General features: G+C 30.3%; 7 protein-coding genes across 11 annotated transcripts; 2 read left to right on the top strand and 5 right to left on the bottom strand.

Moving 5' to 3' along the window:
• Window positions 1–316: 316 nt before the first annotated feature.
• Window positions 317–3,748, bottom strand: LOC128397380 (hepatic leukemia factor-like). Of its 5 annotated transcripts, none has more exons than XM_053358107.1 (5): window positions 3,644–3,748; window positions 3,308–3,521; window positions 2,612–3,231; window positions 1,748–1,863; window positions 318–1,029 (listed from the first exon to the last, which is right to left on the bottom strand). In XM_053358107.1, exons 4-5 carry the CDS (start codon window positions 1,837–1,839, stop codon window positions 693–695), a joined length of 429 nt encoding a protein of 142 aa, XP_053214082.1. In that variant the 5' UTR covers window positions 1,840–1,863; window positions 2,612–3,231; window positions 3,308–3,521; window positions 3,644–3,748; the 3' UTR covers window positions 318–692. The 5 variants fall into 5 exon arrangements, with proteins under 5 accessions (XP_053214079.1, XP_053214082.1, XP_053214081.1 ...); XM_053358106.1 differs by having other exon boundaries at window positions 3,634–3,736; XM_053358105.1 differs by having other exon boundaries at window positions 3,308–3,742.
• Window positions 3,749–3,901: 153 nt separating this feature from the next.
• LOC128397374 (RING finger protein 121-like) lies at window positions 3,902–5,791 on the top strand. Its single transcript, XM_053358098.1, has 2 exons — window positions 3,902–4,876; window positions 4,954–5,791. The coding sequence occupies exons 1-2, from the start codon at window positions 4,432–4,434 to the stop codon at window positions 5,481–5,483; spliced, it is 975 nt and encodes a 324-aa protein (XP_053214073.1). The 5' UTR covers window positions 3,902–4,431; the 3' UTR covers window positions 5,484–5,791.
• A 13-nt stretch (window positions 5,792–5,804) lies between these two features.
• LOC128397373 (cytoplasmic dynein 2 intermediate chain 1-like) lies at window positions 5,805–9,357 on the bottom strand. The gene is made up of 5 exons (XM_053358097.1): window positions 8,828–9,357; window positions 8,098–8,752; window positions 6,145–8,024; window positions 6,002–6,050; window positions 5,805–5,940 (listed from the first exon to the last, which is right to left on the bottom strand). Coding segments are annotated over exons 1-5 (2,652 nt in total). The 5' UTR covers window positions 8,830–9,357; the 3' UTR covers window positions 5,805–5,874.
• Window positions 9,358–9,547: 190 nt separating this feature from the next.
• On the top strand, window positions 9,548–11,136 carry LOC128397377 (E3 ubiquitin-protein ligase CHIP-like). Its single transcript, XM_053358100.1, has one exon. It carries the CDS (start codon window positions 9,913–9,915, stop codon window positions 10,762–10,764), a length of 852 nt encoding a protein of 283 aa, XP_053214075.1. The 5' UTR covers window positions 9,548–9,912; the 3' UTR covers window positions 10,765–11,136.
• A 217-nt stretch (window positions 11,137–11,353) lies between these two features.
• LOC128397375 (RING1 and YY1-binding protein-like) lies at window positions 11,354–13,272 on the bottom strand. Its single transcript, XM_053358099.1, has 2 exons — window positions 13,228–13,272; window positions 11,354–12,728 (listed from the first exon to the last, which is right to left on the bottom strand). Exons 1-2 carry the CDS (start codon window positions 13,255–13,257, stop codon window positions 11,850–11,852), a joined length of 909 nt encoding a protein of 302 aa, XP_053214074.1. The 5' UTR covers window positions 13,258–13,272; the 3' UTR covers window positions 11,354–11,849.
• Window positions 13,273–13,441: 169 nt separating this feature from the next.
• Window positions 13,442–15,137, bottom strand: LOC128397378 (FK506-binding protein 2-like). Its single transcript, XM_053358101.1, has 3 exons — window positions 14,918–15,137; window positions 14,503–14,779; window positions 13,442–14,355 (listed from the first exon to the last, which is right to left on the bottom strand). The coding sequence occupies exons 1-3, from the start codon at window positions 15,124–15,126 to the stop codon at window positions 14,188–14,190; spliced, it is 654 nt and encodes a 217-aa protein (XP_053214076.1). The 5' UTR covers window positions 15,127–15,137; the 3' UTR covers window positions 13,442–14,187.
• A 682-nt stretch (window positions 15,138–15,819) lies between these two features.
• On the bottom strand, window positions 15,820–16,840 carry LOC128397379 (protein OPI10 homolog). The gene has a single exon (XM_053358102.1). It carries the CDS (start codon window positions 16,603–16,605, stop codon window positions 16,021–16,023), a length of 585 nt encoding a protein of 194 aa, XP_053214077.1. The 5' UTR covers window positions 16,606–16,840; the 3' UTR covers window positions 15,820–16,020.
• Between the last annotated feature and the right edge of the window lie 5,557 nt (window positions 16,841–22,397).

Genomic DNA, 22,397 nt, shown 5'->3' with positions numbered 1-22,397 from the left:
AGATTAGTCTCACTCCTTAAAGTTAATCCTTTTTTTTTAAAAAGAAAAGTTGATCTGTGGAAATATTAATCCAAATTGTAACTATTAACCTTGATTTGGATCATTTGATTGGAAATTAATCACATCAACGAGTTATTGATAATGATCAATACAGTCTTAGATCGATATATAAGGTTCTAATTTTTTTTCGAAAACTTTGATTCGTTCATCAGAATTTGATAGGAAAGAATTAGTTTCTTAAGTTAGTTTTTCTTTGAGTAGAATTTTTTTCTCGAGCGAAAAATTCATTCTTGAAATGTTTCATAATGTTAATTAAACGAATCAAACGAAGTTTCAATCAATTTACTTTAATTTTTGATCGATTAGTTAAATTATAAGGTTTTACAAAGATTGTGATTAACTCGTGAAACTAATACAAAGATTTGAACATTAAGGTGAACAGTTTATTTATTTTTATAAGTTCGAGATTGAGAATGCGTTTTCTAGTTCGTTTAGTATCAAATCAATATTCAATTTGTGCTGGAAATGTTTTCAATTGTTAGCCAATTGATTGTTCATTTTGTCTTGAATCTGAAAGAGTAAAGTTTAGTTGTAGTAGAAGAGCTCATTGGGTAGAGAAGAAAGTTCCAAATCTTTTTACGTTTGGGTGAGCTATTGTCCGAACAGATAGCTGATAGTAATGAAAATTATTCTCATTCAGAATCGAGCAATTTCTTGAGTCTTTCATTTTCATCTCGAAGATTTTGTAAAGATAATCGAAGAGATTCATTCTCTTTCTCCAGGTAACTCGCTCGAAGGACAATCTGATTCTCTTTCAGTCGACGAGCCTCTCTAGATCTTTTAGCAGCCATATTATTCTTACTTCGACGAGCCCAATATCGAGCATCTTTCAATGTATCAGGTACATGCTGTTTACGTGATTTTCTCATTATTGGTTGAGGACGAAGTTCATTTTCACTGAATCGAGCATTGGAAGGGTCAAAACTTGCTTCGCTTCCAGGTAGAGTGGCCAAGGCAATATCCAAAGAGCTATAAATAACATCAAATAGTAAACATACAAAATTCTGAGCATATTCAATGAATCATATGAAAAGAAAAATATTAATACTCAGACTGAATAATGAATACATTAAAATTGAAAACCTGAGAAGAAAATTTCACATCGAAGAAACTTAATTATCAATCGGCTTATTGTAATTCCAATCAAATATGATTAAATTGTTGTAATCGTATTGTTTTTGATGATATTACAATAAACATTTACATAAACAATGGTTAATAAATCATTAAATCATTTAATCATAAACATGAAAAATAATATTTTCACCGAAAATCATAAACATCATTTAATGATAATCATAAATTGAAAAATTAATTGATAAATTATTTGATAATAATAAAAATATCACATATTATATGAGATGAATACTCATCCCTAAGGGTTTGATTTGATTTTTGAGTAAAAATTTTAATTCACTGTTAACCTTATTGTTGTTATTAATTTTTTGTTAGCAAATTAAATTTAATCCAATTGAGAATCGGTTGTTTTTCATTAATACAATTTAATGAATACAAACAATATTAAAGTAAACAGAGTAAATCAAAGTTGCAATACAATTAATTGGGTAAACATTGAAGTTGAATGTTGAGTTAATTTGATTTTGTTTATCTCTTTGATCATAATCAACTAGTTGGAAAATATTTTTTTCGTTAATCAGTGTAAATAAATGAAGATTTTGATATTTACCTGAATTCAATGTTAATTTTTTGCTCCTCTTTAATGATATTCATGTAATTGTAATCAACTCCATTCTCAATGAGAAACTCGTCCAGATTCATTAAGTAACTGCCATTGCTACAACTCTAAATTGTTGTAATCATCATAATCAATGATTAAATAGAAAAATAAATGAAAAACAAAAAGATATTAGATTGATTAAGTTAAATTGTTTGGAATGGTGAAAAAAGTAGCAATCAATGATTATTTCAATTGTCTCAATCACAAGAAAATCAATTAATATTAGCATCGAAAGCTTAATTGTTACACTTTTAACAATATGTAAAAAAAAGATGTCCTTAATTGTGATAAATTATAAATGTTATTTGAAAGATATGAGAAACTGTTTAAATTGATTGATTGATTGACTGAATGGATTAGTTGATTGATGATTAAAATTAGTCAAGAATGAATTAAGATAATAAATCAATCCCACCTCAGTTTTATCGATATAATTTTTCATTTTTGATGATGTTTTTTACTTTGTTGTGATTTGTAAATTGTTGATTAAAAATGAAACTGTTTAGATGAGATTAGAGTCTAGAATGATCAATATAATAGGTAAAAAAAGAGATGAGGATGGAGATGAAGATGAAGATGAAGATGGAGATGATGAGGGTAAAGAAAGATGGAGAGAGAGAGAGAGAGATCAATTGATTTTAAACGTGATTATTGGTTAGTTCAATGAGAAAATGAGAGAGAGAGCAAAAAGTCACGTTGATTTGATGATAATCACAATTTAAGTGACATTTAGAGGTTCTTGATAGAGATGAAGTAAGATAATTAGGTTGATCTCTTTCTTTTAAAAATCGTTCTAAGATTATAAATGTTTACCTTGTGCCTTTGACCTGTGAAAATTTCCTCCGATTCTGGATTATCTCTAATTCATTGGATTTATGATCAAGTTAATGTTAACCAAGATAATTCGTATTATTAATACTAATATTTGAAAAGTTCTGTTGCTCTTGGAACTCCGGGATTCTGATGGATAAAATGTTCTCGTTGTGTCCATTATCTTTAATTATGGTGTTTTCTTTTTCTCTCTCAATTCATTTGCAATCACATGTTGATGAGATGTGATCATCATCTTGTCTTGATTTTTGGTTCCATTTTGCTTTTCAAAATTGATCAATTTCACCCTTGTAATTGTTAACCAACTTGAGGTGATAAAAGTTTAGATTCATCGGTTGATTGTTTGATTCTTATGGATTCATTCACATTTTCCTGAGAAGAGTTAGATTTTTTTTTCGTCTTCAGCAATCAGTCACTGGATTGATTATTATTATTATTATTAACCCTGATGCCAATTAAATTTAATTCACTTGGAAAAATAAATCAATCGATAAGCCAAAAAGATAAATGAAAACACCATCACAATCACTTTTCATCTATAACTATGTTTCCTTTTACTTTCAAAGTTAACTGTCAATCCAATCAAACCAATTTGATGCAACCTAATTATATACAAAGAAATGGACAAGACATGATTAATTGTGTGAATTAAATATTAAAATTAACTATAATACTTACATGATATTAATAAGATCCAATTAAGCTTAACAACAATAGGAAAAGCCAAAGAGGAAAACAAAAACAAAACTGTAACCATAGATTTCTCAAGTCAATTTTAAATTAGAAAGTCAAGATTGATGGACCATCATTGTAGGTGAATATCAATTTTTGGAAATACAGGAAAGAGTTGACCTTTCATGGGAATGAACACAATTAAGGAATCTAAATGAATCTAAAAAAAGACACAAAATTAATTAATAGAAATACAATTACAATTTGTTAAGGTGAACCGATCAGGATTCAAATTGATTTGAATTGTTGATTTTCTGGTCACATTGGGTTACCATTAATTACCAAATCAATTGATTGTTAAAAAGGATAATTAAAAGATTATAATTAGGGTTTAGAATTCACAATTAGAAATTAAATTAAAGGTAAACAATCAACGAAAATAAAGAGAAAAGAAAATGTTATTTGAATTAAGTTTCGTTTTCTTTTCATTGGTTGTTTGTTTACCAATCGTTTCTCTTTCTTTTTCTCTTTCTTTTTCTCTTTCTTTTTGGTTTGTTTGTTGTGGATTTTTATTACCACCGGTTTGTTGTTCAATCGTTTAGTCATTTTTTTTTACTTTCAATTGTTTAGTTAATTAGTTACAAGAACAATTTACTCTTAATTAGAGGGAGAGGGAGAAGGTTAAAAAATTTTAATTTGGTGTTAATTCATTTTCTGTGATACTTAAAAGGTAAAATTTATGTGAATGAGAAAAAAAATTCTCTGTTCTTTTCTCTCTCTCTCTCTCTCTTCCTATCTTATGAATTCTTCCCTTATGTTTTGTGTTTTCTTGGTTTTCTTACCTTCAAAATGATCTTCTCATGGAAAGGATAATCTAATCATCTCACTAATCCACATCTTCATTCTCTTAATTTAATCTTCAATTACTCTAATCTTGATTGGACTCATCATTTTGGAATAATTTTCATCATTCCATTCAAATTAGAATTGGAGTTACATTATCCAATATCCAACGTCATCTTTTTTTTCTCTCTCACTCTTGAAAAGAAAAAGCTTATCGACTCATTGAGACTCATTTGTTTGAGAAAATCTTTGTAATTAACTGATTTATTTGATTGTCATCATCAAAAATGGTTCACAGTCACGATATTCATAAGGTTAATCTATCAGCCTTAAGTGAAGAAGAGCGAAATCACATTCTTTTCCATGAGAAACACCGAGGACATGAAGGTATGCATGCGATGATGCTATTGGTACTAATTGTGGCCACTTTTTCCGTTCAAATTGGTCTGATTGCTTGGAAAAAGCGTCACATGAAAAGTTATCAAAATTTTTCAATGTTCGCCATGTGGCTATTACCAATTGGTATTTCCATACACAACTCATGGTGGCGATTTGTTGGCATTTGGGCCTCATTAACAATTCTCACTGTAGCCTTCATTTGGAAACCTTTGGTTAACAATAAGATGAGCGGATCAACCCCACGAATGATTTATAAATGGTTCTACTATTTATACTCCATCTCATCGGTAATCGCTGTCACAGGCTACATTATTGTTATGTGTACTTTTTTAGGTGAGTTTCATATTTTCCTCCAATGTAAACATCGTAATTCAATCTTTAATAATCTTAATCATTTATCTACTTTTTAGGTTTAAATTTAATGTTTGGAATCAAACCGCAAATACCTTTGGATATTGGTATTATGTTTCTATTTTATGGTATCTATTGGGGAGTCTTGACACGAGATTTTACCGATTTTCTTGTCGACATTTTAACTGCCAACATTGGTTACTATCAGCCTTCATCATCACTTCCCTCTAAACAATTAAAAAGCTCAATATGTGCAATTTGCGGTCGAAGTCACGATGGCCTAGTAGATGCAGTTGATTCTTCATTAAGTTATGATGATACCTTTGAACAAGAGAGATGTTTTACTCTCTCATGTGGCCATAAATACCACGAATATTGTATCTATGGTTGGTGTTTAGTGGGTAAAAAGCAAATCTGTCCCTTTTGTCGTGAAAAAGTGGACACTCAGAAACTTTTCGCTTCCCTACCTTTCCAAAAACCGCACTATTTATACGGTAATCTATTGGACTTTATTCGTTACCTTGTGGCCTGGCAGCCTTTAATACTATTGGCAGTACAAGGTATAAATTATTTCCTTGGACTTGAATAATATCTAATTATAGTTTAAAGAAGAGGAAAAACTAATCAACTAATCAAAGGAATCGAAGACACCAAACAACGAGTTTAAAAAATCACATTAGTGATAATTTTGTACCTAAACTTGTCTTATACCTTAAAATGTACAATAATTGTAACGGTTTAAACAAAAAGAGAGACATTTCTATCAATGGAAACAAATTATATGTGTAAAGAAAAACATCTCAATACAATTTCCTTACACATTCTGAACTTTATTCAGAACTTTGTTTGTATATTAGTGCAATTTCAAAGAGAGATAAATAATTTTCTTATTACTTATTCAAATGTAAACACAATTTATAACAATTAACTTTTCTTTGATCTCCATGTATCAATTGATTCCAACAAACTGAGAACCATCATCAATTATTTGACATGTGATTGGAAAGATTGAAACCTGAAATCGACGAATCTGCCAACGCATAGATCTAAGGACAATGGAGGAAACAATTAAAGCCACAATTTAAGGAGATTCATTCAATTACTTACCAAAAAGTATTCATCCAAATTGATCGTGCTGACGTTAACGAAAATGATCCTAATGAGATGGATAAGCGAATGTGTCAACAATATTATAACATGGATCATGGTTGGAATACATTTAATCAACCAAGAGGAAGTTGTGACCTTACCTTTCATTTCCGTTCTGGTGTTCAAATAGACTCTCTCCTTTACCTTTTACATCACGAACAGAAATACCTTTAGTTTGGTCGAGAATCAGAAATAGTTCAGTTTCATGGGAAAGCCAAAAAGAGTTGATTATGGTTGAATATCCAGTATCTTCGGTTAACCAGATTCGTATTGGAAATTGATATTTAATTGAGAAAAGGCAAATCGATCCATCCATGTAGCCGACGAGAAATGATTCACTTTCAGGATTAGGATGATGAGAAATACAAGTAACCGGATGATACATTTCATCTGAGAAATAAGTGTATTTAATTACTTCCATTGGGTCAGCAGAATTTTCCAGATACTTCGAATATCGATAAATTGAACCTAAATTGGTTCCAATTAGATAATTCCAAGAATCAGTTGGTGAACAATCAATGCAAGTGATTGAACTTTCAGAATTTCCAATGTAACTGGTCGGTAAATTGACGACCATTGAAATTTGAAGTCTAATACAACTTCCTGGTCTCAAGCCAATGGTTACTTGTTGTAAGGCCGATAAATCGTCAACATAAGATTCAACAATTAACCAAACAATTATCTTCCCACTTTCATCAAGTGAAACAATTCTTTTCGCTTCCGTATCATCATTAACTTCAAATCTGTAAAATAATTGTAAGATTGGTGCTTGATGGTAATCAGTGTGTTTACCAATCGCTGTTGTAAATGAAGGATTTCTCAATGTTAGATCAGTACTGATCAAGAGCAATTTGTTCACTTGACTGTGTTGATGTGAGGGTTCCCTTAAATCCCAGGCCACGAGTGAACCATCAACGGAACCAGCGATTATTAGGAATTCATTGTCAGTAATAACTTTGGTACAATTAAATTTACAGTGTAACAAATATTCACATTTTCGAGGTTCTAACAAGTTCCATACCAATATTAACGATCCAAAGAACTTATTTCCGTCAACAGAACCATAATTAGTGACCACATAAACGTATCGACTATCGGTCACAACACTATTGATCTGAAAGTGTTTATAATCATCAGGAAGGTGATAAGAGATGATTAAATTGTTTGGCTCTAATCCATAGCTCGGAATTTTTGGTGGATACATTGACCCAGAATTGTCGATAATAGGATGACCATTGGTACTTGAATAGGAAAAGGTTTTACTCGATATAAGATTTTTAGTTATCTTTTCACCGATTTCAAGAAAATGGGACAATCTAAGAATATCAATATTATCGATTGGCGTGGGATTGGATGGACCATCAGCAAGATTCGAACGAGCTGGACATTGGATATTCTTATGAGTTGAATTGATTTCATCTGATTGACATGAAGATTCAGAAGTTTCCACTGTTTGAATAGCGATTGTATTAACATTATCAGGACCGAGTAAATGTTTCAAGAGATTATTTGTTCTTAAAGAATCATCGAGATTTGAATTCTCGATTTGCTTTGATTTCATTGATTCGGATTCTTTTTGATTCTGTAAAGAATCATCAATGATTTTATTACCATCAACCTTTATTGTCGGAGGCGGTAAAGTGATTTCCCATCTAATTATTGACGGTTCTTTTGAATCAGTTGATTGTTCACTAGATTTCAGATTTTCAGTCTTTGCAATTGATTTCGGCTTAGTCAAGCTAGATAATGAAATTACGGGCGAATCCAATGAGCCTAAGGACGAGTCCTTATCGTTGGGTGTCTTCATTTCATTGTCACTTTCGTACTCTTCAAAATCAGATTCATAATCCTCGAAATCATCTGAATAATCAGCTTCTGTCACTTCTTCGATATCATTAGTACTTTCATGGCCACTCAGCGAATTGTCAGTTTCAACTTTATCCAATGTCGAACTTGTAATATTCTGTTTTCTTTCTACAAACTGTTAGAAAAAAATAATAATAAGAATTTCAATTTGAAAGAATATCAAAGATTCGAATAGAAGAAATTTCTACCTTTTCCGTTTCTATTTCTTGTTGTTGATTAACTAATTGATTTGATTTGATTAGACTGTTGGAAGAGCTACCATGGGTTCGATTAGCAGTTCCTGGTCTAATTGATTTATTTTCTGATTCATCTTTTCCTGATTGTAGCTCATCTGATGGACGTTGATGATAATCATCAGGTTTGACAATCTTTAAATCTTGAGTTGATTTCTTTTTACTCGAATCATCATTTAATTTGATTACTGATTTCTCCAAACTTGATCGTGATTTAGTCGCTGTCTTAGTTTCAATTCGAGACAATCGTCTCTCATTTAATTTTCCAGTTACACCAGAACCAGTGATCGATGATTTCGATGTGATCTTTGAATTGGAAACATTGGATTTCGCTGGAATCGTTGTTTTCACCGTTGGTCGAACCTTAATCGACGATGTTGGCGTTTTAGTCGAAACCGTTAATTTAGATGAAGATTTAACTGGAATCTTCTCATTGGTTGAAATTTTATCCTTCGTCACATTTGATATTGTAATTCTAGAAGATACTCGAGAATCGATTTTACCATTAGCACCAACTATCGTTTTCCTATTAGTTGGTACACTCGTTTTGGTTACCTGGACATTTGAGTTGTTCTTAACTACTTTAGAGGTTCGACTGGTTTTCTCTGACCTTGAAAAATGTAAAACTAAATTAATTTTCTTCAAGGAAACTCAAGAATTAAAATTACATCATAAATGAACTTACATTTATTATTATCTCCGAGAATCGAATCACATTTAACAACAATTACCTGACAATCTACCTGTCAAAGCTCATCGTCCATTTCATGTTGACAAATCATTTGTTTTGTTTTCATTCAAAAATTCATCACGATGGTGATCAACTAATTCATTGCTCATGCTGATAAATCATGATTGCTGATTAGGTTCGAACACCAATAATAATAATAACCTCAAAGGCGAGAAAGAAAAAAAGTCGAGTCAATTAATTAGTTAATTACCCTGATAGAAAATCGTAAATTTCAAGTCCAATTGATCATTTGATTTGATCATTTCAGATTCATTATGAAACTCAATTGTAATCAGAAATTTTGTTTCACTTTCTAAGATTTACTTTCCATTAAATCTCATGTATAGTCTTTGGTAATTTAATTGTTACAACCATTGGAACAATTAAAAAAAAAGGTTAACCATTTGCTGTATTCCTATTGTTCCTATTGAATTTTTCCAATCGATTATTAGTCATAAATTGGCTCTGATGATTGTTACCCTTTTTATTAAACTATTAATAAATTACTACCTTTTGGATTGAAAAAGGAAATTAATTGTTGAGTAATAAAAGTAAAACAATCAATTGTTGGCAATTAAAGTACAAACCCTAAGGTGAGTTCTCAATCACCTGAGTGAGTTTGTTTTCATTTCTGTCAAATTTCTTTAAATTAGTAAACATTTAATTTGATTACTTTTCTCCTTTAAATTGTTTATTTTCCATAATTTGTAACCAATTTAAGAAGATTTTTAATTGCCAGTTTAATTACTAGTGTTGATTTGTTTCTCTTCTGGTTGAACATCAAGATCTATCTTTGTGTAAACAATCACTTCTCTTTTCTTTCTGAGCTTTTTTTCTCTATTATTTTTTTTCTCTATTCTCATTTACTCATATACTTTTTTTGTTCGTTTTTTTTTCATGGTGTTTTGTGTTTAAATCTTTTCTTTTCTCTGAGTTGAGAGCTATTATTTACCTCCACCGTCATCACCAGCCGCCTCTCTCTCTTTACTTTGCACCATAATCTTTATATCTGAGGCCTAAATAAGAGAAAATTAAACCTGATGCCAATAAGCAAGGACATAAGTGCTTTAGAGTTGAAAGAACAGGGCAATAAATTGTTCAGTCATCAAAAGTACCAAGAAGCCCTTGATTATTATTCCCGTGCCATCTCATGTGATCCAGCAGATTCCAAGTATTTCACCAATCGTGCCCTGTGTTACCTTAAACTCCAACAATGGGAATTATCTTTAAAAGATGCTCGTAGAGCCTTAGACATGGACCCGAATTCAATAAAGGGTCACTTTTTCCTTGGTTCAGCTTTACTCGAAGTTGAAGCTTATGATGACGCCATTAAACATTTACAACGAGCCTCTGATTTGGCTAGAGAGCAGAAGAAAAATTTTGGTGATGAAATCGCTTCACAGTTAAGGTTGGCTCGAAAACGGCGATGGAATCAATTGGAAGAAAAGAGAATCAAGGAAGAAATTGAACTACAAACCTATCTAAATGATCTCATTAAAAAGGACAAAGAAAGACAATTAGAAGAGGCTCGAACAACAACCAAAGATGATGAAAAATTGGCTTTAATTGAGAATCAAGTTGAAGCCAAAAGTCACCAACATGTATCAGAATTGAATGCGCTTTTCAGCCAACTTGATACTAGAAGGCGAAAGCGAGATATTCCTGATTATCTTTGTGGTAAAATTAGCTTCGAGGTGATGATGGATCCAGTTATCACTCCCAGTGGGATAACCTATGATCGTAAGGTAATTGAAGAGCATCTTCAACGTGTTGGACACTTTGATCCGATCACTCGAACCCCGTTAACCGCTGAACAGCTTATACCCAATTTGGCCATGAAAGAAGTGATCGATACTTTTCTCGCTGAAAATGATTGGGTAACCGAGTGTTAAACTAATCAAATTAAAAACCAAACTGTGTTACAATTAAAGTGTAACCGTGAAAATTAAATCACAACACACAAAGACAAACATATATTACTACCAAACAATTTATCGCCTTTTCCTTCAACATTTACTGTGACATTGAGAAAACCAAAACAAACGCTTCTGTAAAGAAAACTTTCCTTTCTATTATCATAATTAACTAATTTGTTCCCTTAATTTTTTTCACCCTTATTATATACTTTTCATCATCAATCAAATATCACTGTAATTGACTGATTTTTTTTTCTTCTCTTTGTTTCAATTTTTTTTTCTAAAAAAATTCATCTACCCTTTGAATGTAATAATGTAATAATATTAAAATATAATTCTGCTTTTTAATTACTCTTTCTGAACATTTCAACTCTTGAAGAAAAAAAAAATTCACTAAATTCATTTAATTCAATTGTTCACCTTGAATATGTGAATGTGTTTACCTGTCGAATGATTTAACTCTTGAAGATTTAATCGAAATTAGAATTAAAAGTTTGTATGTAAACAAATTAGAATTGTTGATGTAGTGACATTTCCCATTCGTAACAGTTGATTGGTGTTGTGATTATCTTTTAACAGGCCAAGTGTATTTAATCAACATTTTGATAAGTTAATTAGTCAATTGTGTAAAATACAAATTAAAACAGAAAAATACAATTCACGGGATAAAAATATAATTAAGTTGTATGTGTGTATAGAAATTAAAGTAGTTATAAAGAAATTTTCTCTTATATAAATGAAAAAGAGGAAAACAATAACTGTCTCAATGGATTAGATAAAGAGGTGGCAGCGGCGGTGGAGATGACGACGGCGACGGATTTAGAGAGAAAGTATAATTAGTGACAAGTTTCCTATAAGATGATGATCATGACGATGATGATTAATTTAAAATAAAATGAATTTTGTTTTTATCAAAAAGATGAAATGTAAGTTGTTGAGAGAAAGCGTCGGTGTTGTCTTTTCCATTTGAGCAACAATTAAGAGAGACAGAGAGCTAGAGAAGGGCAGATATTGGAGCATAGTGATTAGTTGATTGGTGGAAGGAATTTAAAAGATAAATTCTAATTAAGTTGAGAAAATGGCAATGATAATGGACTCCTATCTTTCAAGTCTTTTTGAAATTCAGTAATAATAACAGTAACATTGTTGACAGTTACAGCTTCAGATGAGAAATTATTACTTATATTGCTAGATGAACTAGACTTGATATTGTTGGTGTTGTTGTTGTGGTTGTGGTTGTTGTTGTTGTTATTGTTCACGATGGTGTTGCTTTTAATGTGACTATTACTGGTTCCAAGTGAGTTACCATCATGGTTTAAATTTTTTCGGTGTTTATTTTGCTTGTGGGAAGATGAGTGTCTCTTTGTTTCAGGCCCAGAATCGCTGTCCACTCGACCGCTGCTCTCTTTTCCATTTCCTTCTTTAATTGGATCATTAATCTTTTCTCTAGAATTATGATCGCCATCTTTATCTCGTCCGTCTCGACTTCCATCTCGGCTTCCTTCTCTACTCTCCCTTCCACTACCATTGCCATCTTTGGTTCGTCCATGTGATATTTTCAACAATAAGTGTTGCTGTTGTCGAGCAACTTGCTGAGCCACCAGTTCAGGATTAATTCTTGGCTTACGGGTACTGGTTCCTTTTCGAACATCACACATTAAACATTTAAAAGCTTCGGCAGGATTCTTATAAGTACAAACGGTACAGTCCCATGTATTCTCATCTTCCCGATTGTTACCACCACCACCACCTTCCGCCATCTTATCCATTGGTTCAGCTTCAATTTTTTCATTCTTTTCTTTTTCTTTTGTTACCTTTTTGTCACGTTTACGTTGAGATTTAGTTACCTTACCACTAATGCTTCCACTACCACTACCACCTGTAGCATTAGAATTATCTGGAGATGAATCTCTTGCTGGGGGTGTTGAGGGCCTAGATTCCTTGTTAGCCATAGAATAAATAAAAATTAATATCACATAGGTGAGTTGAAAAGAACAAGAGAAAGAAAAAGAGAGAGAGAAAGAAAAAAAATATTCAGTGTAAGAAGATCAAATCAGTGATAGAAAGAGGAGAAAGATTTCAAGAACAAAAGAAGAACAATCAATCAAAGATTTAACAATCAAGCTGATTAAAAGGTTAAACACTCGGTAGATGAAAGAACAAAAAACAAGAATTGGATCACTTTTGTCAGAATAAAATTGTGACACTAACAGTTTGTTGTCGTTGTCGCAGTTAACTGAAAGCACTTTAATGTTGGTGGCAGTGGAAACCGAGATGCCCGATGATTGGGTGGCAACAATTAACTCCAATTAATTAACTTTGGTTTAGTCCTTTTTCTACTCACAATTAAAGGAACTAATGAAGATGAGGATGAAGATGAAGTGATGATGATTAAAATGGAATAAAAAATTTGAAAGATAAACTGAAAGAGCTTCTTACTTTTCTTTCTTTCTCTCTCTTTGTTTCCATGCTTCTCAATTTCGATAACCGCCAATTTTGTAATTCTACTAATTTGGAAAAACTTTTATTCTTTTCTATCCAAACAATTAAAAGTCTCAATCAAATTTAGAAATGTCCAATTTTTCAACAAATTGATTGATAACATTTCCATGGTCATTTCCAATTTTAAATCATTCCAATTAAGGTTAATTAGTCCCGGTAGAAATAAAGATTTAATCATAGTTAATCGTTAGGTGGTTAATTGTAACAAGAGTACAAACAATTAATTTCTCTCATTGGTGTTGGTGTTGACATTGAATAAATTGTATATATAAAATAAAAAAAGATGATTAAATTTATCATATAATATTGCTAATCAAAATTCAAATGTTGAAGATTTTAAGTTGAATCCTTGTTGTTGAATTTGCCATGTGATGGATTTGCAATTATGGTTCTGGTAATTTAAATTTGTTCAATCAAAAATAGTTGATAATAATTAGACAACATGTAAAACACATACACTTCATTCAGGACAATTAATTGTTGTATTATGTGGAGATACAATGGAGCAAAAATCTGAATATAACTTTTATTTATACAGCCAAAGACTTTGATTTTGTCAATCACTTGGTTGACCAAATCATTTGCACAGGTAATGATAATCAGGTAAAGATAATTAATCAAAAGACCATTTCAATGGATTGGATTAACTCGTGATAAATGATAGGCTATTGATTAATATCATATCTCTGGTTAACTTTATCTCTCTCTCTCATTGATTATAATCAACTGCGTGAATGATTTGATTTAAACAGTTGATTGTTTAACTCACAGTCTTTGGCTTGTATATTGACTGATTAACTTTCTTTCTCTTTCTGATTAATTTGTTGATTGGAGATTATTATTATTATACTAATAAAAAAAAAGTTAATTGCATCTATTAACATTGTGAGAATTTGTTCAAAGCTCGTCATGTTTAGGCCCAGTGAATTCTTTGTGAGAAATATAACCATTTCGATCTTTATCCTCATTTTGGAAAATTTCTTCAATCAAATTGTCATGGTCAGGGAGATCTTTCAATGTTGAATCGGGAACATTAGGTAATTGTTTAGTTAGATATTCACTAATCTATAAAAAAGAAAGAGAGAGAGAGAGAGAAAAGATAAAAATTGATTAGTAAAAAAAAATAGTCCATAGGTTAGGTAGATGGGAAAAGAATACAATCAATAGAAAAGAAGATAATTAAATGGTTTCCAGGGGACACAATTAACTTACTTCTTCCCTTGAAAGTTGATTATCACTGTTGGAATCAATTTCTTTGAAAACATTGACCGGTGGTGGACCATCTTCAATGGAAACACATTCAACCTCAAAGAGTAATGTTGCTTTAGGTGGGATCTTATTACCAGCACCATTGTCACCATAGCCAAGGTGTGAAGGAATAGTTAATTTCCTCTTTTCACCGACACACATATCAAGTAATCCTTGATCCCATCCTTGGATTACCTGATTAATTCCCAATTGAAATTGGAAAGGTTCATTACGAGAGTAACTAAAAACATAAACCAATAAGATAAATATAGAGAGAGAGAGAAACAAAAAGAGATGAGAAACAAAACCATTGAATTTACATTAAATCTACAATCAAATAGATACAATAATAGAATATAATTTGCGTAAATTAACTCACCTAGAATCAAATTCAGTTCCATCTAATAAAGTTCCTCGGTAATGCATTTTAAGTAAATCACCTTTACTAGTAACACGATCACATTTTGTCGGTTTGTGAGTAACATCAATCTTCAATTCACCTTCCTCTTCATCACAAGAGACAATTGTAATTGTTGCTGTTAAAAGAAATAAACATCCAACCAAAGGACAATTTAATCTGAACAACATGTTGGTCTAATTGTGTTTAAATCACAAAGAAGTGAAGAAGAAGAAAAAGAAAAACAATTTAAAAAAAGGAGAAATGTGAGTAATTCTATAAGAAGATGAAGAGATTTAAAGACACGTCAAGTTAATGGAGAAAAACAAAAACTGCCACAGTGGAGTTTAGATTATGTGGTGGATGAGAAAAAGAGAGAAGAATAAAAAAACAGGTTGTCATCCGTTGGGCAGAATGATGAAGATGATGGTGGATGATAATTAATGATAAAAGGTGAGCTCTTTCCTCTTCCTTAACTGATTAATGGGTTCGCTTAATCAGGGAAACAGTAACAATCTCAATTAGTGATCAATTGGTTAAGAATTTGGATTCATCTCTGTTTCTCTCTTCCAATTGACTGGAATCGTTTTTCCGATTATAGTTGATTCATTTGATTCTGATTGTTTTGATCGTCGAAAGTTAATTTCTTGGTGTGGCTTTTTTTTTAGCAATTTTTGTTTGGTCGAAATTTTCAACTTGTTTTAAATTGTTTAGATGATTTCTTTTTTTATCTACAATTAGAAAGGGTTTAGGTTAAATTGGTGGGATTTTTAGGAACTTTTTTGATTGATTGAAAATGGTTACATTTTTCAATCAAAATGGTCTTGTTTTTGTTTAATCTGAGAGGGGAAAATTAATCACAGGTAATATTGAAGATGATGAGATACAATTTAGGTTTAAATTGTGAATGATATGAATTACACTGATGATTGAATAATTGTTACAATATAAATTGAGTTGGTAAAAGGAAACAATTTTTTTGTACAAGTTTTTTAAAAAAAAATTATCAGTTCAGTTTGTATGTATGAAAGAGTAGAGATGTAAATATGGTGATTAAAGATGATGATGATGATGATAATGATGATTTATCCTTTCATGAATGTTGGATCTTGTTCAACTCTTCTCATGAAATTAGTGTACCATTGTTGGATAATTGAAAGTGGAACATATTGTTCATTTGTATTGGGTAATATGGTTCGAGCAAATGAACAGGTATAATTGAATAAATTTTCCGCTGTTTTTGCTGCATAGGTAACCAGTGAATCTGATCCCATTGGATTGACTGTTATATCAGCAGTTAATTGAGCAATTTGAGTTAATGGTTCACATGAGATACCAATCTGAGCATATTGAGCAACAATGGGTTGAGAAAAGGCAAAAGTGTTCGCAGGAGTTGCATTTTTTAACTTGGTTATCCTAAAAATGGCCGATGGTTTATCATTTGAAATGTAACCCAAGTATTGCCATGTAGGTGGACTGGTTGGGTCAGGCCATGAGAAATAGACACTTGCACCCATCTCAACAGGTAAGGGTGAGGTTCCGGTGAGAAAGACGACAATGTGATTAAGACTCTCAGGACTTGGTATGGTTATCAAAAATTTACCAGCATCAACCGGTTGGAAATCAGTTTGAACCAAACGACCGCTCACAATTATACCAAAGGCAGACATGGTTAATTTTGCAAATTAATTCCAATTTCTCAGATGAACACTTTCAATTTACAAAAACAAGAGTTTCAGATGATTAACAATCAAAACTTGAATTTGCTTCTAAGATTCAAATGATTAACTAAAATAATTAAGTTGTTTTGAAGAAAATTCGATTGATAAAAAGAATCAATTTCTTGTTAAAGGCTAGTTAATTAAAAATTTTAATTCTTAATTCAGTTTTGTTTAAAAGTTGAAATTCCAACTTGAGATTGGATTTTTTTCGATATCGGATAAATATTCAGATATATTTTGTATCTTTTTAGAATAAAAGTCCTAAATTAGGCGCGCGTTTTGAATTGGATTTTTCTCTTTTCCTTTTTATAATTTTTGAATTTAATTACTTTCTTCAATTAAATCTATCGACTATTTATCCAACAAACTATTGTAAGTTATGTTTTCTTAGATGAATAGTATTCTATATGATTTGTAGAAATTTATTCGAAAGATTTGAACCAAAGCTCCTTTGTAATTCTGTTTACTAAAGACGAAAAGTTCATTTATTCCTGAAGTCAAGATGATGAAAATTACGAATTCTGTATAAACTCAACGAAAGATTTCAAACTGTATAATTTTGTCGAAATTTTACTACGTTAAAGTACTAAAAAGTTTTCCATTTCGAATAAGTAAACATGAATTTTCGATCGACCAGGTTAAATATCAAAGTTTCATGATCGGCCGAATTTTGAACATCGAAGTGTTCAGATAAATATTAATATTCAACTATCATTCTTTCACATGTATTCGTAACATTTAGCATTTCGTCAATATAATCGACGAACCATTTATGTATATTTCTCATGTCACTTTCGAATAATTTTTTTTTGGTCTTTAAACATGAGACAATTTGGAAGCCATTCGTCAACCATTCAACCAATTTATGGTAAAAACTCATAATTACTCAGAATCTGTGTTACTAATGATTGAATCTTGAATCAATTAACTTGAATATAAATCAAGGTGATGAAACTATTTCTCTAACCTCCATGAAAATATATATGTTAATCAATATTCGGAAACAGTGACACAATATGAATACTAATGAACAACCGGAAGAGTTTTTTTTGTCCCTAAGAAACAAAACAAAATATTTCTAAAAATAATAATGATCAGAAATGATTTCGTGCGAATCGTTTACACGATAACATCTTTACACTGACTAATCACATTGAGCAAATACAATTAAAAAAAATACATGTACACACATCGTCTAGCACTGATTGGGAAAAGATCACTCGTATTGTAAAATCTATCGATTTAATCAAGTTAATCATGATAATAATTGATCGGCTGATTATCATGATATAATAATCAACATGTCCAAGTGCTAAGATGAGCCAGAAAAAAATATTTCTACCCTGAAAATCAGGTTGAAACGATTGACCCTGAAGTTGGAATTGAGTTGATCAAAATCAATGGATTAACGGGAAGATAATGATGGTTATCATATTGTTGATGATGATAAATATCATTATCTAGTAGGAGGAAGAAGCAAAGTGTTGTTGGTAAATAAAAACAAGAAGATGTGACAACCATTGAAGTGAAAAGATATAAAAGTTTTGGAGAAGTAGAATTTTTTTTTCTCTCTCTCTTTCTTTCTTTTCTTTCTTTTTTTTCCTAATAACAATGATGATGATGATGATGATGATAATGATAATGTTCAAAATTGAATATATGTCACGACCTGTTTGCGTTCTGATGATCAAGATGATAAGGGTGATAGAAGATCAATAAGACCAATTTATTATATTCGATGAAAATTTTGTATCACTTTGTTCAATGATAATCGGTTATAATGATGACAGAATTTTCTAAATTTAATTTCTTCACAATTCTAGAATAAATTCTAAACTGAACTTTACCTTAATCACGATCATGCTATTCCTTGTCCTTGATTTATTGTCAAACAATTTAGTGTTGATTGGATTCTAAAGGGTAAGATGATGATGATGATAATGATTACCTTTCATTTGAATGCTCATTTTAAAAGGTTAACCAAACCAACACCATGATTATTATGGTGATGATAATCAACGATCATCATTATCATCACCATCATTATCAAGACCTTAAATACCCTCAAAAAAAAAAGTTGAGAATCTGGAAACTAAATCAATGATCATTCAAGCCTATTATTCAAATTACAGGTAAAAAAATGTGAAGGAAGAGTAACAAGTAAGATGAAAAAGATAATGAAAAGGATCATGAAGATACACCTGAAGTGATTGTAATTAAAAGGTAAACAATGAAAAGTTACCTTTTACCTTTAATCAATTTCATGGAATCAACAATAACAAGTGATCAGAAAAAAAAACTTCAACAATCAAGAGTATGAAATAATTGGTTTCATGAATATGAGAAACTTTGAATAACATGATGATGATGATGATGATTATGATGATAAAGATGATAAAGATGATGAGCATTTGTTTGTATTGTTTATTCATCATCTTTATCATCAATTTTTTTCGAAAAAAATTACGCATCAATTATTTTCTTATGATTTGGTTCAATAATCGTTCACTATTCTCATGCTTATGTTTACCTGTCCATACCTCAGATCATCTTATCTGTCTACATCTCTCTCTCTCTCACCGTGTATTGATCTTACCTGTAACTGTACTAACGGTGTTTACCTGTCGCTATTTTCCAGTTACGACACCACCACAACCAATAACAACAGCAACAACTACAACTAGTGAATAAGTTTGTTGATGTTATTGTAGATGTTAAGTTAATTGTTCCCGGTTTCTAATAGTTTGTTGATGTTGATTGTTGTTTTGATCATGTTTTTGTCAATCAGTTGTTGATCGTCAACCAACATACAAGACGATAACAACAGTTATCATCATCACAGTTAATTTAGATACTCAGTTTAAAAGTTTCTTACAACTTGTTCAATTCAAAATTTTTTAAATTATTTTTGTGTTATGAAAATTTGGATACAAAATCAATCAACTTATATGTTAAATTGATCATCAGTAAACTTTTCAACTACTTTTTACCACTTTTGATACTGAAAATGATTAACTTATTGTTATAATGATTTACCTAAGTGATCAATGAACAATTTGATTATTTACTCTAATTTATTTTAATTGTAAATCAATTATTCAACAACTATTAATAGTACTTGGAACAATTGGATTAAAAAAAAAAGTTCATAAGAAGAAATTAAATTAATTATTAATCATCTTCTTTTCTCATATCTTAATTTGTGCTCTCGCTGAAGTTTTTTGTTTCAGTTTTTTGTTTATTTGTTTTGTTTTCTGTTTGATTGGTGAGCTTAATTGTTACAATTAAGCTTTAATCAATCAACTTGATCTTCAATTAATCAACCTGGCTAATTCAAGGGAACGTCGGGAAAGGTATTCAACCTTTGGCCGTGATTCTAGATCCAAATTAACTAGTCGATGGGAAGTAGTTCTAGTTTTAATTGTTGTTGCAGCGGGAATTGTTATCACTACAATTGCAGCAATCAAAGCTAAAGGTAAGTTAACAATTAGATTAAGATAAATACTAGTTTTTAATTTTTCAGGATAATCAGTTGATTGCTATAACCTTGGAACAATAATTGACTTGAAAAAGTTTTCCAGGAAGTTTAATTTTTCATTTTCATTTTGATTCTTCTTCCTTCGTTGAACAATTAAGAAGTAATCAAATTGATTTTCTTTTAATTCTGTTAAAGATAATGATGATTAACAAAATGATATCATTTCTTTCTGATCAACAATTAACATTAATTAACCCTGATTATTGAAGCATAAGCATTGGATGATTAAGGTAGCACAATTTTTAATCATTTACAATTATTGTTACATTATCGTTTATTGTTAATAGTTGGTAAAATAATTTGTTTTCATTATTAAACATTCACAATTAACAATTAAGGTAAAATATCAAATGATACAATGTAATCAAAAACATCGTAATCAAAGGTAATCAAATCTAATTAGTCTAATTGAGATCAGTATTTGCTTGACCTCTTTGATTGTTACAGAAAAGAAACTTTTTTTAATCACAATTATAATCATGTCGTTGTAATGATTAAGAATTGAGATTTAATTATTTGGCGCCAATAATTAGTCTAAATTGTCAAGTCTCAACAATCAATTATAATCACAAACAAACAATCAGTTGATTTTATTAATAGATTAATTTTCAAGGTATCAACTAAAATCAATCAACTCACAGGAAGTTATAATCAATTCACATCACAATTTAATCATGATAATCAAGCTAATTACCAAAACAAATGAGTTACCTTAAAATGGAAAATTTTAATTGTTGTTTGATTAGCAGATAATTACGATGAAAAAAATTTCTAATTGTTAACTAACTAACTGTTGATTTTACTGTTGTTCATCAATATAAGCTTAAAGCCTTAACTATCATTAAGAATTGATGTTCAATAGTTAATTGTTGTTATTTTTTGTTTCTCTTTTTTTTTAATTGTTCATCATTAACTTTGTTATCCATTTTAAGAAAAAATTTTTTCTTGTCTTCTCACTTAATGGTTGATAAATTATCGTAATGATTTAGTATTTTAAATGATATAATCAATTGCAGTTGCTTCACTGATTGTGATTAAATAGGGTTACCCGTTATTATCATTGTTTAATCAACCAATATTGGAATCACGTTAATTGTTGATAAATTACGCAAATTATTATTATAAATTGTTTGTTATTTAACTATCGAGGCAAAGTAATACACAATTGTACAATCTTAACAATTTAAACAAATCAAGAAAGTGATCACTATATAATTTTAATCGTGTTTATTTGGTAACAATTAACCCCTTGTGTTCAAATTTATCTGATTACATGTTAATCATTATAATTGTCAATGGTTACTCTCTCAATTCTGATTAATCAACCAAGGAAATGCAAATAATTAGTATCTTTTTGTTAACAATCATGATAATGATGATGTCTATTAGTTGATAATGTTACTTTTTGATTAGATTGAATTGATTAGTTTTAAATTGTATTGATCAATTTGATTATTGTTGATGTTTAGTTTTTTTTCCGTTAATTTTTGATAATGATTTTACTTTTTGGATACACTTTTGATTGTGAACGATGAAAAAATTAATCATTGACTTCGTTGTGAGTGATTAGGTGTTGAAATTAGGAAATTGATAGTAAACAGACAATTAAGTTGATCAACTGATTGAATTTAATCATGAAAATGTAGGAAAAAAATCACTCACCATTTCAATCCATTAAAGTGCATTCACGAATCTGGTGTTTATCATCACAATTTAATTCTTATTTTAATCACAATCATTTTTTCTGACAATTAACCATCTAAATCAAATCGAAATGACTTTTTTTTCCTTCATCAGTTGTTTAATAGACTAAGAGTAAAAATCAGTTCAAAAACAGATAAAGACAACAATTTAAATAGTCAAGATTAAGCTTAATTATTAGAATGATTTAAAAATAATCAATGAGTGAAAACATTGATTAAGAAATTAGATGAAATAAATTAAGTTTATCCATAGGTGATATTTGAACTTAAGTGGTTATTATTATGTATTAGTTGATCCTAATTATCTTGGTTGATTGTTAATGACTTCTAATCACATTCACCGCTGTTGTATGAATTATCCAATTGTTCAGTAGAAATCAGTAATTTATTTAATCATCTTAACGGAAGACTGACCACCGACAAGAGAAAATGGAATAAGAATTTCAATTGTTGAACTTTCTTGACCATCGGTCAAAGTTGTTAATAGTATTACCTTGATA

The sequence above is a fragment of the Panonychus citri genome, unplaced genomic scaffold (assembly GCF_014898815.1).
Source record: "Panonychus citri isolate SS breed McGregor unplaced genomic scaffold, ASM1489881v1 Contig00029, whole genome shotgun sequence".
NCBI classification, from domain to species: domain Eukaryota; kingdom Metazoa; phylum Arthropoda; class Arachnida; order Trombidiformes; family Tetranychidae; genus Panonychus; species Panonychus citri.
This window is presented reverse-complemented; position numbering and strand designations above follow the sequence as displayed.